The 16337-nt window shown below is 42.2% G+C and overlaps 1 protein-coding gene across 2 annotated transcripts in view; it reads right to left on the bottom strand.

Moving 5' to 3' along the window:
- The window catches only part of col27a1b (collagen, type XXVII, alpha 1b), a 115693-nt gene that overhangs the window by 60579 nt on the left and 38777 nt on the right, over positions 1–16337 (bottom strand). For both annotated transcript variants that reach the window (XM_050051534.1, XM_050051535.1), the window contains exons 8-12: positions 11129–11173; positions 6979–7032; positions 3933–3977; positions 2910–2963; positions 183–227 (exon numbers count right to left, since the gene is read on the bottom strand). In XM_050051534.1, coding sequence (XP_049907491.1) covers positions 183–227; positions 2910–2963; positions 3933–3977; positions 6979–7032; positions 11129–11173 — 243 coding nt within the window. The remainder of the gene's footprint in view (positions 1–182; positions 228–2909; positions 2964–3932; positions 3978–6978; positions 7033–11128; positions 11174–16337) is intronic.

The raw sequence follows: 16337 nt of genomic DNA, 5'->3' as shown, positions 1-16337 counted from the left end.
CGACTAAGGCCAGAAGGGGCTTCACACTGAACTGGAGTCTCTGTCAGAGTAATGCTCATTTAATACACTTTAAAGTAGCTCTGCACCAAAGCAAGGGTCCATAGATCAAGACAAAACACCCTCACTTTCATGAGGCTGCATTAAAAATGTTCTCTGAGAAGTATGTTGAGAGAAAACTTTACCGGCCTACCCATCTTGCCCTTCTTCCCATGAACGCCAGGAATTCCCTGGAAACAGAAAAGAGTTGAGAGACAGAGACAGAAAAATGGATGAGGAGCTAAAGGAGAGATAAAAGTGCATAATGTAAAAACACAGAAGATGATAAAAACTTAAAGCCTTTAATCACACTAACAGCCCTGCGAGGCTTTGATGCTCCCGACACATGAGAGAAGAAAAGTGTCGGATGGAGTAAAAACGGAGGAACGACTTTTCTATAAATGAAAATGTTGAGCTTCAAAGATCACTGTTGAGCTCAGCTACAGCAGAGCAAAAAAACAACCTCAAATGTCCATTTCGAAGCTTTTAATGTTACATCATCTTCATTAGTAGATAAGCTTTTTAACCTAAAACAGGTAAGAAGTCCTTAATGTGCTCATGAATAAACTTCATCTGCTGATGAAGATCATGCAGTGTGATCAACCCGGTCTCACCCCCAACTCAACAACTACTGACACTGGGGCAGTGGCCCTTGCCATCAGATACCAATGCACCGAGGCAATCTTAGCATCGGTATGTGAGGCAAAGGGCGGCGTCATTTTGTTACGCTCCGAGCCATAATATAAAGACTGACAAAAGCCCTGTTTCCACTAAGCAGTATGGAACGGTATGGTTCAGTTTGGCTTTTCGCTTTTTTATCTGTTTCCACTGTGAAAAGTTGTGGATGGTACCAATGGAACTGTTCCGTACCGTCCCCATTTTTGGTCCCCCCTCTGTTGGGGTACCTAGCACACAGATCTGGTACTAAAAGGTGGAGCTGTGAACACTGCAGTCTGATGATTGGTCAATAGTGGACGACCGCTCTGCTCAGGGCTGAGTTTGGGATGGTTTTGAAGCTGATGTAACCACTGTTCATACTGTGGAGAGTTTTACATATATTTGTAAACTATAACTATGAAATGAAAGAATGTTTTGCTGCCTCTTGCAGTAGCTGGAGTCTGAGAAAAAATAATTTAATTCACTGGGCCGACTGCCGGCAACTTTGAAGGTGGTGGAAATGGGGCTAAAGTCTGCATAGGTGGATGTGTCAAACAAACTCTGGACTTAAACCCAGGACACCTCTGTTTGTGTCTTGTACGAGACCAAAAGTCAACCAAGTTATTTTACTAACAATGTAGCGTACTAAGCTACAGACTTGTGTCACGTGACGTTACGTTAGTAATAAACAGACATGTTTTTCAAAGTTTATTTTCTCTTGCCCTGCGAGGTAAACACTGACAGTTTCCTGCATTATGTCACAATATCAGCGCTAAAATCACACGTTTTGTCAATTTGTTCACTGTTGTTATTTATTAATACTTCAGGCTACAGTTCGCCACGGGTTTGACTATAAATAAATCGTGTTTCTTACTGTTTGACGATGTTATTGAGGTAAATCTATGAGTGAGGCTAGCATGCTGTAAACGAGTCGACAGTTGATACTGTGTAAGCCTGGATCGACGGAGCTCTAGCTTTTCTGTTAGCTGTTAAGCTTATTTGAGAATGTTATGTTATGGTGGTAATTTATTAATTTCAGAGAGTCGTATTTGACAGTTGTGTTTATTGTCATTGATTGATTATTTTTAAGTTAAGTTTTTTTCTCTGTCCCTGCAAGTTTGAATGGGATGCCAGCAGTCACTGTGATAAAGAGCAGCAGATATGTAACTAAGTGTTGCTGTGGTGCCTCCTTCTCTCCGCATGACACTCCACCGCAACTATAACGAAAAATCACAGTGCAGAGTCTAGGGGAGATGCAGAGAGAGTCTGGCGATGAGCGTGCGGAGGCAGCGGGTTACATTTACATTACTTACACAAGTGGAAACTGTACATTTACTGTGAAAACGGAAGTCTAGTTTGAAAAGACACTGACCAGGCATCGGTATTTGACAAGTTGGGAGTGAGAGAATGTGTGAAATATAATCTAAAGATCAGAACAGCTTCCAAATGGACCTTGAGGTGAGATAATTTTGTCTACTAACTAAATCATGGTAGTTTATCTTCAAGGGTGGCCATTTCATGATGATTCAGACTCAGCTGGTCAGGTTCAGGTTCAAGTTCTACATTGTGACTCAGCTATTATCAGACTGAACTGTGCTTAGTCAGCCTCAGCTGTACTTAAGCTAAGCTGTGCTTAGCATGTTAGAATTGTAGCATGCCGTGTCAGCATTAAGCTCAAGGCACAGCTGAGAGAATTCAGTCATTGGTTTTAGGGCTGTACTGTCATTGTGGGAATTTTGATCTGTTACTATTGCTACAAGATAAAAAGGACAGGAATTACCAAAGCAATTCATCCCCCAAAGACTATGCTGTAGGTTCTTATGACAAAGTTCAAGAAGATCTATCTCAACATTAGTGACGTTTTCCTGAAAGTTAAAAGGTTAATATCAAACAGCGCCACTTGACTAGTGTGGCTAAAAACAAAACCTGCCCTGAAGGTCCATGGGAATTTGAGTCATGACTGGAGTTAAATCCAACCACTACATTTTCATTTTCCAAAACATTATAGAGGTTGGGGTGCTGGTTGTCTTTACCCCTGGGCTGGACCCAATACAGTATAAGGCAGCTTGCTTTACCCTGGGCTTATAATAGGATTTACTTAAGTGTGCCTGCAGTACTTCAAGAATGAAATCTATTTCTATTTCATCATTGTGGCCCATGGACGTTCATATAATGCACCCCAGCAGGCATTTACTCTGACAGCCACTAATACTCACTCTCTCGCCATCAGGACCAGGAAAGCCAAAAAGCCCAGGGATGCCAATGTGACCCTGGAGAGATGAATAAAAGATGGAGTGGAGGAACAGATAAGGCAAAAGATAGGTGGAAAAGCAGAATAGGGTGGACAATGAGACTGAGCAGAGATGATGGACACTGTGAAGAACTGTTAGAAGTCAACAACACTAACACATGTAAAAAATCTCTACAAAGACTCCAGCTGTGACGCTTTGATCTGTTACAGCACCACAGGCTTTTTGCTACGGCGCACTGGTCTTGTAGAGCCAAGCCTTGAGGCAAGTGTATATGCCCATGGACTGCATGGTGCTGGCTTCCACGATGTAGTCCAAGGGCACATACCCTCACATCAGGGATCTCTGAAGAACTCGCTGCCAAACCTGCTCAGTGGAAGAGGAGGAAAAAAGCGGCGAAAAGGGCGGAAAAGCAAATTACAATGACATTAAATGAGAAGCTAACAAATGCATGATGGTTATGCTCGGCAGCAGAGCAATATAGTTTTATGATATTTGGCCAACATTAACGAGGACAGCAAGCACCGAAACGGATATAAGAGAAAGCCAGAGTTAATTGCTCCTACAGTTCTTCAAATATACTAACAAAACCATCTGTCGTTATCATCATGGAGTTAACAACGGCAGAAGAGTGGCGTTTATGGCACTGGCCTTTTTATGTACCCACACTGGTTAGGTAATTCATTTAGCAGGCATTTCACAGTTCGTTTAAGAAAGTGAAAGAAAGGACGCTTTACTATAAAGAGGAGAGTCATGCCTCTCTTCTCTGTGGCCTTCAGGGGAAGCCGAGTGAGGGTGCATGACGAGAGCATGAAATACAAGTAAACAGAGAAAGTCATTCAGAGGGTGCTTTAAACACTTTGGTTGTTACAGTGGGAGATACACAGTATTTACTTTTAAAGCACCTGTTTATGACCGAAACATACTGCCTTAATGAGTTTAACAATGCAGATCCATGCCAAAGCTGTAATTTCTCCAACATCTACTTACCCTGACTCCTTTTGGCCCCATTTTCCCTACAGGCCCCGGTAAACCCTAAATGCAACACATGACAACACATATTTCTGTGGTTACAAACATTGGCAGAACCTCATTTGTGTCGCTGTTTATGTACTTAAATCAAAAATACATCAAAAATACATATTGTTCCTCTTACCTGTAGTGCTGTTTATCAGTGTTGATTGTTTTGGTGTGAGTTGCCAAGTGTTGGAGATATCAGCTGTAGAGATGTCTGCCTTCTCTCCAACATAATGGAACTAGATGGCACTCAGCTTGTGTTGCTCAAAGTGCCAAAAAGTAAATTTGTAAAACTCAACAGCAATGTCTCTTTACAGAAATCATGACCTGATTACTCCAAGATAATCCACAGACTTTGTTGTGAGCAGTTTCATGCAGGAACTGTTTTCTTTCAACCAAACTATCCCCGCCAACTGTTATCGCCAAGCATGCATGTACTCATGGACCAGAGGCTCGTGTTTGTGACAGTGTGGGACATCAACATTAATAGCATCCCCCTCAGCTGTGTTGTACCGTTAGCTAGCTCAGTGGTGCTAGGTGAGCTAGCAAGAGATAGCTTGATGCTAGATGCACAGTAGGAAGAAAGTGCCTACGATGGATGTCGGGTTTGGTTTATTTTGCTTTTGATAGACCAACACCAATGAATCTGTACCTGATAAGTTAATTTTTAGGAAAATAATTACAAAATGACATAAAGTACAAGAGGCCTTTTCTTTTGGCCTGGCGCTCCTTACGTTTAGCACCACATTTCAAAGCGTTATTCATTTTGAGGTGGTGAAATTTTAATGTTTCGTAATGTAAATGTCCTGCCTTTATTTCATTTTCTATTGGCTTTGCTGACAGACAGTCGGCTTGCTGACTTGGTGTGCAGAAACACAATGCCACTGCCCACCCTCCGGTCTCCACAGGTTAGCTTTAGCTTCTCTGCACTGCGCACCAGCCAGGTTGGATGGGAGCTTGCTAGTGGCAAAACTCATTCACGATAACCGCTGGTAATGCCATGCATGTCCTGATTTTGCCAAGGGGTTGTTGCCCTGAGAAAAACATTTTGTATGATAGCCCTGAGACAACAACTGCCTCAGCTAATCAACATTTGTGATGTCATCAAAGAGTTCTGCTGCCAGTGCCCTGCAAAATATGCACAAAACAGCAGGATGTGCGTAATGCCATACCGGCAGCAGGAAGATTTTGCTGCGGAAACTTGGTGGCCACCCTCCAGTCTCTCCCTCAGTGTGAGTAAGCAGCTTCATTTTTAGCCGCCTTGCCTGCACCACAAGCCGTGCTGACACTGTTAACAGCGCTAACAAAGCTAACAGTGATGACACAGTTGTTAAAGGGGGTTTGCCGGTCAAACCCGAGCTGCTTACTCACCAAAGCGAACCAAGGGGAGACCGGAGGGTGGGCACAATGTTTCAAAAGCAACATTGTTGGGTCAGGATGGCATTACCAGTGGTGATTGCCAAAATGAGCAGTGCCGCTATCTGGCTTCCACCAGACCTGGGTGGTGCGCAGGGCAGTAAACTGAAGAGTAGCAAAGAAACAGACTATGAGTTCCTACATGAAACTGCTCACAACAAGGTCTGTGGATTATCTTCAGTTACAGGGTCATGATTTCTAAAAAGAGACATTGCTATTGAGTTTTTAAATTTAATTTTTTCGGCACTTTGAGGCCTGCAAGGCAAGTGCAATTGTATTTCTCTCTATTCAAGAGAAGGCAGAAACCTCTATGGCAGATATCGTCAACACTCGAGACGCAATCAAGATTGAAAAACAGCACTACTAAGAGGAAAAATATGAATTGCTGATTTGAAAGTGAACTGTCGCTTTAAGTGGAGAACAAAGAAAGTGTTATGATAGGCCTCTCTAACCAGGTTAGAAATTCTCACTACTTGATGATAAGCAACTTTATCCAGATTTTAGCATCTGTTTTAAAATTCTAATTAGCCTCTTGGCTGGCATCTTCAGTGTCAATACTTAAGCAGCATTCGCATTAATTTCTCAGAGACACTGCCAGCAAATCCACCAGTGCAGAAAATCTCCCTCTGCAACTTTAAAGATCAACTCTCGGCTCAGGAGAACTCCCCACAGCAAAGTACAACACATTGACATAAACTTACAGCTCTGGTGATTCACAGCCCACAGATGGTAGGGGGTGCTAAAACCTAATCCATCACACATCACTAAGTGTCTATAGGGATCAGAGTTCTGACATAGTAAGTGTGCTAAAGCAGAGAGGAAAACAGTGAGACCCGTGCCTGAACTCTACCTTATCATAAACATTCAGTAGTGGACAAGTGAGCAGGCAGTCCACCAGCTGTTTGTGGAGTTTGAGTTTTCTTAAAGCTAAGAGGAAACAGATTTTAAATGCAGAGAAAAACCCTAATGCTCCCCAGCTTTGACTTCTTAAGTTAAACACTATTCCTAGAAGTGAAGCGAGGAATGACGCTGGCAGTTTGGAAGGACACTGGAAGCTTTTTTGTACCCAGGGAGCTGTGGCATTAGTCACACTTTTATTACCTTTCCTTTCTTCAGAGCAGTGCTGACTATGGAAACCTTTTGACATTTTATTTCCTCGCTAGACCGGGGGCATCCGTCGCTGAAATTCCACCACAGGTGCTTCTCAACAGCTCAGAGCCTTTTTCCTTTCATTCAGCCACAACAAACTTTTTATTTGGATTTACCAAATGAGATTCTTTCAGGCTGACACTGAGACGCCGATGACTGGGACTTTTCGCCGGCATCCAATATCTTTAAATTAGATTATTTTCTAGCTACAGAAAACATACAAGGATTTGGCGTTTCCCCCGAAACCCTGGTTTTATTCATCATTCTGACGGTAAGTTTGATTTATTAAAAGGCCAAAATATTTTCAAAAAGCTAAATTCACAATAGAGTTGATATCCTCGCCTCCATTTATTATTTTTGACTCTATGTGAGTGTGTTTCTGTGTTTCCATGTTGATGTGTGTGTGTGTGTGTGGCCCTGCTCAACCAGCACCGCAACACTAGATTTACTGCACCTGCCTGCCAGGATAGCCTTTGGCCCCAGGGCTTCCATCATCTCCCCGTTCACCCTGTGGAGAGAAAGACGGAAGAGAAATCAGCACCAGAGGAGGGCTTGAGACTAAAAGAGGGGAAAGGACGGGAGAAAGCATTGAAGGATGGAGGGAGGGAGGTAGTATTTTATAGGAAAAAAGGGTTCCTTTAATGCACACATGGTTTCTGTTGGAGCCTCACTGATTGCAATAATAAGACAGACAGTATAAAAATGGAAAACAAGCGCTTTATTTATGAAGTAATAAACAACAGTCAATTGGTCCTATAGAGGAATTTACATCCCTCTGCTTCTCAATAAGGACCCTTTTGTTTAGTCAAGTCAGTGCTGCCTCAGGAAAGCGGCGCCACTGTCGACATTACCACTCGAACCGTTCAATTAATCCGACAGTAAGTGCTATTATAATGCGGTCGCTGTTAAGACTACTGTGAGCACAGTTTTGCCTTAATATGTTTACCCTCATCAACGCACAGTATAATACATGAGTCATTCCCTCCTTGTGGTGAGACCGAACCAAATGCAACCCTCCGAGAGGAATGTTTAATTCGACATGTATGGGAAGAGTAAAACGGGATTAGTTAGCGAAGGCATGCAAGACATTACAGGCTGTTGTTCGTACAGCATACTGAAAGCTCACCACAGTCATTATACACTGGTGACAGTTGTGTTACTGCAGAGATCCAGATAATTAATGCGGTATGAGAGATCAAAATGTTAATGTAATAACAAAAATGATATGGTAAATCTTGCAAATGGCCACAGAGAAACAGTAGTCATAGTAGCGGTAGTAAAAGATGTCGTAGTAATGGAAGCATAGTTGTAATAAAAGGGATACATAATAAAAGCAGAGAGGTAAAGTAAGACGCTGGCAAATAAACACAGGTTCATTATTGGTTATTATCTGGTTCATTAAAAGGCTGCTGACCAAGGATGTTAAAGACCGTATTTGTATGAGTTTCAGTTTTCTTTGGATAAGCAGGTTCATGTTTTGCTCCTATCTTATATTCTGCTAGTAAGGACACACAGTTTTGTTTTGTTTTTTTGCCTGGGACTATGTTTACTTCCTGTCAGCTGATTTAATTTGTGTGCACTACAAAACATTTCAACAGGAAATACGAAAGCATCCATTTATAATGTTTACGTTGTCAAGTTTAAAATGGTCTACAGCCACGGGGTCCAGATTTCTCCTTAGTCATTAGTTCAAGGTCCACACAGTTTATTATATTCAGTGTCATAACTGTGTTTGGCCATGTTGTCGAGCTTGTTTGCTGTCTCTGTTAAGTAGCTGTCCATTATTCACTCACTCCACAGCAGGAAATGGGGCTTCAAAATAAAAGCTGTGTGCCAAAAATTCACTGTACTTTAAAATATGGTGTGTTTTTTACAAACTTGACATGTTTGCAAGTCACTTGCGGTCCATTCAGAATGTACCTGCGACCCACCAGTTGGGAACCACTGGTCTATAGTTTATCAGTACAAATAAGACACAGATAGGTCAAACGACAAAACAGGCCATTAGCATATAATGTATGAGAATGAAATCAAAATTAAGACAAGCCAGGCTGCCGACAAGGTATTTAGTCCTCATAACCAGCTGTTAAAGGAATTTGTCACCCACAAAATGACTGTTTGTAAGTCAATTAGTCATGTCTTGTTACCTTGAATTCATTAAGATAACTTTGTTTTTCTCGCGTGCTTCCACAGAAAATGGCGAACATATTGATTTATTAATTAAATGGGGACCACGTTTAACAGCTGCAAACTATATCAAAACATCTGTTTACAAATTCTTGTATAACTCGTGCAGTATAATCCAAGTCTCATTTATCCAGTCATATGCTCAGTGCTTCCCAAACATTTTTACTAAAAAAAAAAACATTTTAAACTGAACTGAAAGCCAGACTCCAATACCAAGGATTATACTTTAAGACTTGTATGAGAGTTTGTATAGTTTTGCTGTTGTTTAACGTGGTTAACATCAATAGATTAAAGCTCATTTGGGTGTTAAAAAGAAAACAAACATTCTGTGGGTCCACAAAATCAGGCTCCCGTTCATTGCCTATGGAGCAGCTTCAGCCGTTATTCCGTATGACCTCACAAGTTTGGGTCTTACTTCTCTGCTTTCTGGCTTTGAGAGAGAAAAGTTCATGTTCAGGAATACTGATGGCACTTTCCTTGGTGTGGAAATAACATACTGGAATTCTAAATTTAGGTGGTGTTCCAATTTAAGACACCAAATGCCAGGGTCACGTATCAACAGACCAGCATACATCAATAACTGCCTAATTGTACGCATGATCCATGATGATGAAGATGCACAGCAAAAAAGAGCATGTTGTCAATAGTCTAGAAATCCTCCAAAATTTCACACATCATGTTTTCAGGGGAGCTTGTGTCTTATTAGGAGCTCTATCTGCCTCAGCTGTCGTTCAAACCCTGTACACATTCCTGCTGACTGAAGTGGGCGATAATGCTTTGTGAATGCAAACCACAGTGTTCCACTGATCGGCAGTCGGTGGCAGTAGCGTGCAAAGAAACATAGAAATGTGCTAGTTAAAGGCAGGGAAGAAGACTGCCGACCTGCGTCCAAAATCACTCCCTCGTTTACACATTCACTTCTCCCTTTGTAACAGACGCTCAATAGTTTACCTTTTTTGGGAGCAGTAAATCAATTCGGACACTTAAGCCTCACTTAAAGGTGAAGAACACAACTGTAATTTTGTGCGTTGGATTGTGGGATTGTTAGCAGACGGTAATGTTCGTGCCATGTCAACTGTTTTTTTTTAAGGCACCATATCGTCCATAGATTTAGACCATTACATAGAAGCGCACTCTATAGTAAATAGGAACAGATTTCAGACACAAGAAGATGCTAAATGGATTCAACACATCTGTTGCACACAATGCATTCTGGTGGCAAACACTGAAAACAAGCCATATGCTTGTTCTTTAGAAAACTCCACAGGGTCCCTTTAAGTGAGTTCCACCCAATTAATAGTCAATCAACAGTGTCTTCAGTAACCAAGAAGTAATGTCTCTCTGGCACAAGGTGTCGCCAGTTATCTTCTCTGGATTATAAAACAAATCGACTTCACTAATAAAAATAACAAGACTCAGAATGCATTACAGGGCCAATCATAACTGGCTGTTCTGCATGTTAGACCATGTGCTATTTCATTTTCCACTGAAAAGAGCGTATCGTCTCTTGAGAGAGAGCGCTGGAGGAGACAGGAAAAGTTTTCTTCTTCTTTTTTTTTTTTCGTTGTGACACAGCACATTCTTCTCAAAGATAGTACACAGGGTCTGGACTCAGGAAGAAGGGGGAGAAGGAGGAGGAATGACCTCGGGGTGTCCAAACTATTTAGCCCAGTTGTACCCCTGCCAAAAATCTCTCCCTCTCTTTTCCCGCCAAGAATCCCGAACAACTAATGTGTAATGTCTCTCCTCTCTTACTGTAATCCCCCACGGCCCCACACCTCTTTTTTAACGTGCCGACGTGTCCATGTTAATATTTTTGCCTGTTTTGTAACTATAAATGGAAAGACAGGTCGGAGCCTTATGGGAACTGTCTCTGGAGACTCTTGGCTCTCCTATTCGATGAGTAAACATACATTGACATACAGCTAACACAGTGCAGCCAGCAGACAGACAAACAGCATGCAGCGGATTAGGTCAGCGTGATAACACTTCAAAGAGACGTAGGAGGGATTGTGTCAGAGGAACCAGAGAAATCACATTTTAGTTGTTTTCAGATGCCACTCCTGCTGTTCGGGAAAATCCCCTTCGAGTGCCTCAAGATTGTCTCAAAGCCCTGTGATAGCATTCGCCTTCTCACCTCAGATTAAGGGGGCAATGATGCATCTCACCTCACAATTTATCGTACGCATTTACAAAATAGCATAAATTGCATTCTAGCACTTTCTCATTATACTTATTGACCTAAGGGGGGCACTGCGATTACTGCTGTGTTTTTACTATGTTGCCCAAATTGCATTACAGTAGCAGTAGACTGGTGAGGATACTGTGAGTAAAATTCTATTAAGTGTACCTTATACACAAGAGAAAATGTGTGACATTGAGCTGTAGCCATGATTACAGAGAATTGAAGTACTCACAGGTTCACCTGGGAGACCAGCAGGACCAGGATGACCTTTTTGTCCCTGTCGATAGAGAAACAAGACGTTAGAGTTCAGCACATTCAACGATGAGCCTGTTCACACCTAGTATTGACATGGGTGATCCGATCACAAGTGGAAAGCGCTAAGTACGGGACCACTAAGACGCATTGTGAGTCGATCACTCAGACCACTTGCTGAGTTGGTCCAGGACGCATTTGACCACATATATTTTGTAGTGTAAATGCTAATGTGTCTTGATGCATCCCCGACAAGGACTATGTCATCGGTGCAGGATGTGGTGGTCATTTTTGGACAAGTTGGACAAAGTGTTGACCGTGCATCATTTTGCTCTATGGAGGGAGACATGTTGAATTCTGCTGACAGCGATATCTTCTGGCACTGACACAACCGCTAACACGACTGCTGAGCATGCTAGCAAGCAGGTAACAAGAATGTGGATGTAATAACTGTGCGTGAGGCTCTTTGACCTTCCAGTGTAAGTAACGTAGGCAGCAACGTAATCTGACCACACATGGTCAGCTGGAGATGAATGATAGACACATATGTGACTGGCGATGTGTCTCAGCTTTCCACTTGTGTTCGGATCCCTGAAATGCATGTTAATACCAGGTGTAAACAGGATCAATAAGTCTAAGTGAAAACATCATGGCATCTTGGTCGCGGGGAGGTTGGAGCCTATCCCAGCTGACATTTGGCGAGAGGTTGGGTACACCCTGGACAGGTCGTCAGACTATCACAGGGCTGACACATAGAGACAGACAACCATTCACGTTCACATTCACACCTACGGACAATTTAGAGTCACCAGTTAACCTGCATGTCTTTGGACTGTGGGAGGAAGCCGGAGTACCTGGAGAAAACCCACGCTGACACAGTGATATGCAAACTCTGCACATGGCATCTTCTCTTTTCAAAATCTGATCACAAAGTCACAGGTAAGTGGCAAATAATGCGCTCTGCAGAAACAGATTATGGCAGCCTTGGTTAGAAAATGTTAAGTCCATGGTCAAATCTACTCTAATTTTTGTTGCTACCTTGGTTTCAAGAGCATCTCGGTCAACACTGCAGGGGCTGAAATTATGTTTCCTTTATGTTTCCCATTGCCTCAGAGAGGACTTGACTTTGTTTCCTTATAAAATAAAATAACTTAATAAAGACCCCGAAGGTTTAGTTTAAAAGGGTCCATAGCAAAGACAAACTTATTAGCTGTGAAACTAATGGACCACTTATCTGCAGCATCGGCCAGTTAACCCTGAATAAAACACTTCTTTACGATTTCTGCACAAGACCAACGTCGTTTTTATTTACTGTCGCAGCACAGCTGCTTGGCTATGAGTTTATCTAACCCCTGCCACCAATGCTCTGTGACAAAACAATTCAGAACCATCTTGCATTAATTAAACCAGTAAACCAATTAGACAGGAACAAGTGAAACCCAACAGGGTAATTAATGGTCACCTTCATGCCCTGTGGTCTAAAATGAGCGTGCCAGCTGCTTGCAAAACATATTAATCTTTACACAATCACGGCCTTCAGTAGAGTAGATAGAGTCATGTGTAGTCGTCTCTGAGGGAAGAACACGTCTATCCCCTCAAGTGTGAAGTCATTAGCCACCAGCTGTGTTGGCCTGTCGGTAGCCGAACAAGTAAACCAGACACATCCAGAGGCCGATGTAGAAAAAATAAAATCCATCAGTGTAAACAAACAAGTCCCCATACCGAGCTCTCTCAAGCCTTGCAGCCAGACTGTATACAAGAGGATTAAAATCTCAGTCTGCACAAGTCCTGTGAGACATTTGGTAGTATTGATGTAAAGCAGGGCTCAACTTTAAAGGCTACTTCACTGAGTTTATGCAGGCCTGGCTGACAGTGATGGGGAAGGAGAATATCAGGATTGGGATAATGTCAATACTGTGACTGGCCTCTTCAAGTGCTCATATTCTGTTGATTCCATACTTGCCAGTATGCTAAAATCACTAATACATCAATAAATAACTTTTGGTTTGTTTTTGATATTTTGAAAATATGTTTGTCTGCTTTTTTGGTGAAAGTTAGATGAGAAGCTTGATATCACTGCCTGTCTGTACATATAAACCTAAAGCCAAGAGACGGTTAGCTTAGCTTAGCTTAGCTTAGCTTAGCTTAAAGACCGGAAACAGGGGGAAACAGCTAGCCTGGCTTTATCCATCCACTTACTAAGGGTGGGGGGTGGGGGATTCTAAGATGCATCACTATGTGATGTGTCAGCATCGATTCACAAATGTCAATATTGATTTTTGTTCGTAAAATAATGTTAACAGAGCAAAAAAAGGAAGGCGGAACTCAACTGCGAAGTAAGTGTAGCACCTGGACAGTCCACAGCATGGACGAGATGACGATTCATTCATTCATTCATTCATTCATTCATCAATGCAGTTAACTATTTATCTATTATTTTGTGATATGCATACTGTTTCGGGGGAAATATTACAGTAGGCTATGCAAACACTGGACAGGTGTGTGTATATCCCATATATATGTATATCCCACAATCGACAAGCATCCGCAGATCATGGATACAATCCGGCTGGCACCCCCTGGTTCAAAAGTGAGGGTATGGATGTGGGTTGAAGTGGAGAGGGACCTGGACAAGAGCCACATCGTATGCAACTAAAATAATCTGTTTATTTAATTATGGATTACCAAAAATAAAGTATGCTCTATTTTGAAAGAAAGAGAAAAATAAATCAGGTGATGAAATCAAACATTTTAATTCTTATTATTGAATCATTACCCTCTGAACCGTAATCGAATTGAAGCGTGAGGTACCTGGAGATTCCCACCCTTACCACCTACAAGCACCTATTTTCATCAGTTTGTTTAGTTCGTACAAAAAACAGAGTTTGCATGTTATCCACGTGTCAGTGTGGGTTTTCTCTGGGTACTCCAGCTTCCTCCCACAGTCCAAAGACAGGTTAACTGGTGACTCTAAATTGTCCGTAGGTGTGAATGTGAGTGTGAATGGTTGTCTGTAGTCTGGCGACCCTCTCGCCCAATGTCAGCTGGGATAGGCAACCCCTAACGGGATAGGCAGTGATGGAAAATGAATGAATGAACATGACAGTGGTATTGATCCAACTCTCAGCAAGATGGCAATTATTTCCCTGAATGTTGAAATACTCCTTTAAACATGGGCTGGTGCTCTTTAAACAACAGGTCGACCAATAATGGATATCTAGAGGCAGTTATAATAAGCACATGGGAGAAGCTGTACTTGTGGGCTTTCTCCAAGAAAGCCATCTCTGACAGAAATCTATTAATTTGAACCCAAACCATGACTTTTTTCCCCAACCTTAACCCAGAGAACTCTTTGTGGTGGAAAACCCTCAAGGAAAATTTGGGGAAAATGGGGAAAAGCCAATAACTGAATACAGGGCCACTTTTGTGTTTCTTAAATATTAAATTATTTTCTTAATGATTCATAAAACATAAAAATAAGAATAGGTCAAAACATGGTGTACAGCTGGACTGTGTATAAAATACTAGAGAGCTTTTACATGAAATGAGGGCTTTTAATTTCAAACAGGAAGTGGCAGCCTTCCCTCAATCACTGACTCAGCTGTTGTGGACCAGGAAAAAACTTCATGTAAATACAAGTTAAAATGAAGAGCAGGCCTACACTTAGACACGGTCGCACAGCAGAGGGGAGCTGCTTTCTCTGATCAGTGGGTACAGCTCCTTTTTGCTCATTCAAACACAACCTCCTCCTTCAGCTCCGGCTGGCGATGTACGCCATGTGTACGTGATTGGAGGAGACTGCTCAGCCATTGGCCACTCTCAGGGCAAGTTCCACCAATAACAATAGTTTGAAAAATGTCCTATCAGCACCAATCAACTGGCCAAACCTATAAACCGATAAACCCCCGTCGACCTTTACTATAAACTGTTACATGATGCATTTGTCTTGTCATTTAACACAGGGGTCTTGAACATTTTTCAGGATGGAGAGACGGAGCAGGGACCCCCTACTGCATATGTAGTACAAAGCTGCACTGCATATTAAACTGGGCGGATGGAGGCTGTCGGCAGAAAGCCATATGAGCCTCAGGCTGGACTCTTGACCTGTATATGCTTGTCAGGAGGGTGAGGGAGGAAACTCCACTCGCACAAAGACAAGCTGTTGCAAAAGGCAAAATATGTTGGATTCAAGTTTCCAGACATTTATTTCAAGAAAAAAACATTCAAAACATGATCCAACAATAATTCTGCATCCCTCCTGCAGTAACTCTGGACCCCCGAGGGATCTGGGACCCCCTGTTGAAGACACAAGATTTATCACATATTTGGCAGTAATGGATCCTGACATGTTTGCTGTCTTTGGAAACTTTGGACTTTTGATTAGAATTTAAAATGAGGCTTGAAAATCATTTGGCTGCACATCAGGAGTTCATAATGATGGACCCACCGGTGGGTCAGGCAGGGTTGAGGGGCTGAGTCAGAGTGAGCCTGACATGCCTGAAGCTGTTGAGTAAAATCACGCTGGCAGGCCGACGTCCCATGATCAAAGGGCTAATATCAGTGCAGTGTGTCATCTTATGTTAGAAAAGTACATTAATAACATGCAATTGGAACGTTTCATATCAACTCACAGCCACGAGCCAATCAGCTGAGACCTGAGGCCTGTGATGTCACAATGTGGGAATCCTTAAATCAGCAGGAAGCTGAACTTGTGCATTCACAGAAGTATTTAACAGAGATGAAAAACACCCGTGGGTTAATCTTTAACAAATGGCCAAAGCTTGTTCCTGAGTCCAATTAAAAAAAAAGTCCTGACAAAGACAGAAAGAAATAAACACACTTTGAAACGCAACTGTGTTTTTAAGATAAAAAATTTCTGTCACATCTCCTGCAGCTTTTGGACACAGAGTGAAGCCAGATGCCGGTCCATCGGCCACAGTAATTCTATCAAACGCTTTTATTCCTCAGTTCTGTCAAACCCCTTATTGATGACTATTTGTCTATTTATCTACTGACAGACAGCAAAGTGCTTCAAGTTGGAGCTATCTGACAGGAGTTTTTTGGAGTGGATGAGTCTGGAGCCAACGCACCGCAGCCACGAAAAGACAAAAGAATGCGTCTGAGCCTTCCAGCGAGGCTGATACAGCTGAGTACAGTAAAAGCGAGAGAAAGGAAGTGTGTGTGTGTGT

The sequence above is a fragment of the Epinephelus moara genome, chromosome 8 (assembly GCF_006386435.1).
Source record: "Epinephelus moara isolate mb chromosome 8, YSFRI_EMoa_1.0, whole genome shotgun sequence".
NCBI lineage: Eukaryota > Metazoa > Chordata > Actinopteri > Perciformes > Serranidae > Epinephelus > Epinephelus moara.
The sequence above is the reverse complement of the archived record's forward strand: the minus strand, read 5'-3'. Positions and strand labels throughout refer to the sequence as shown.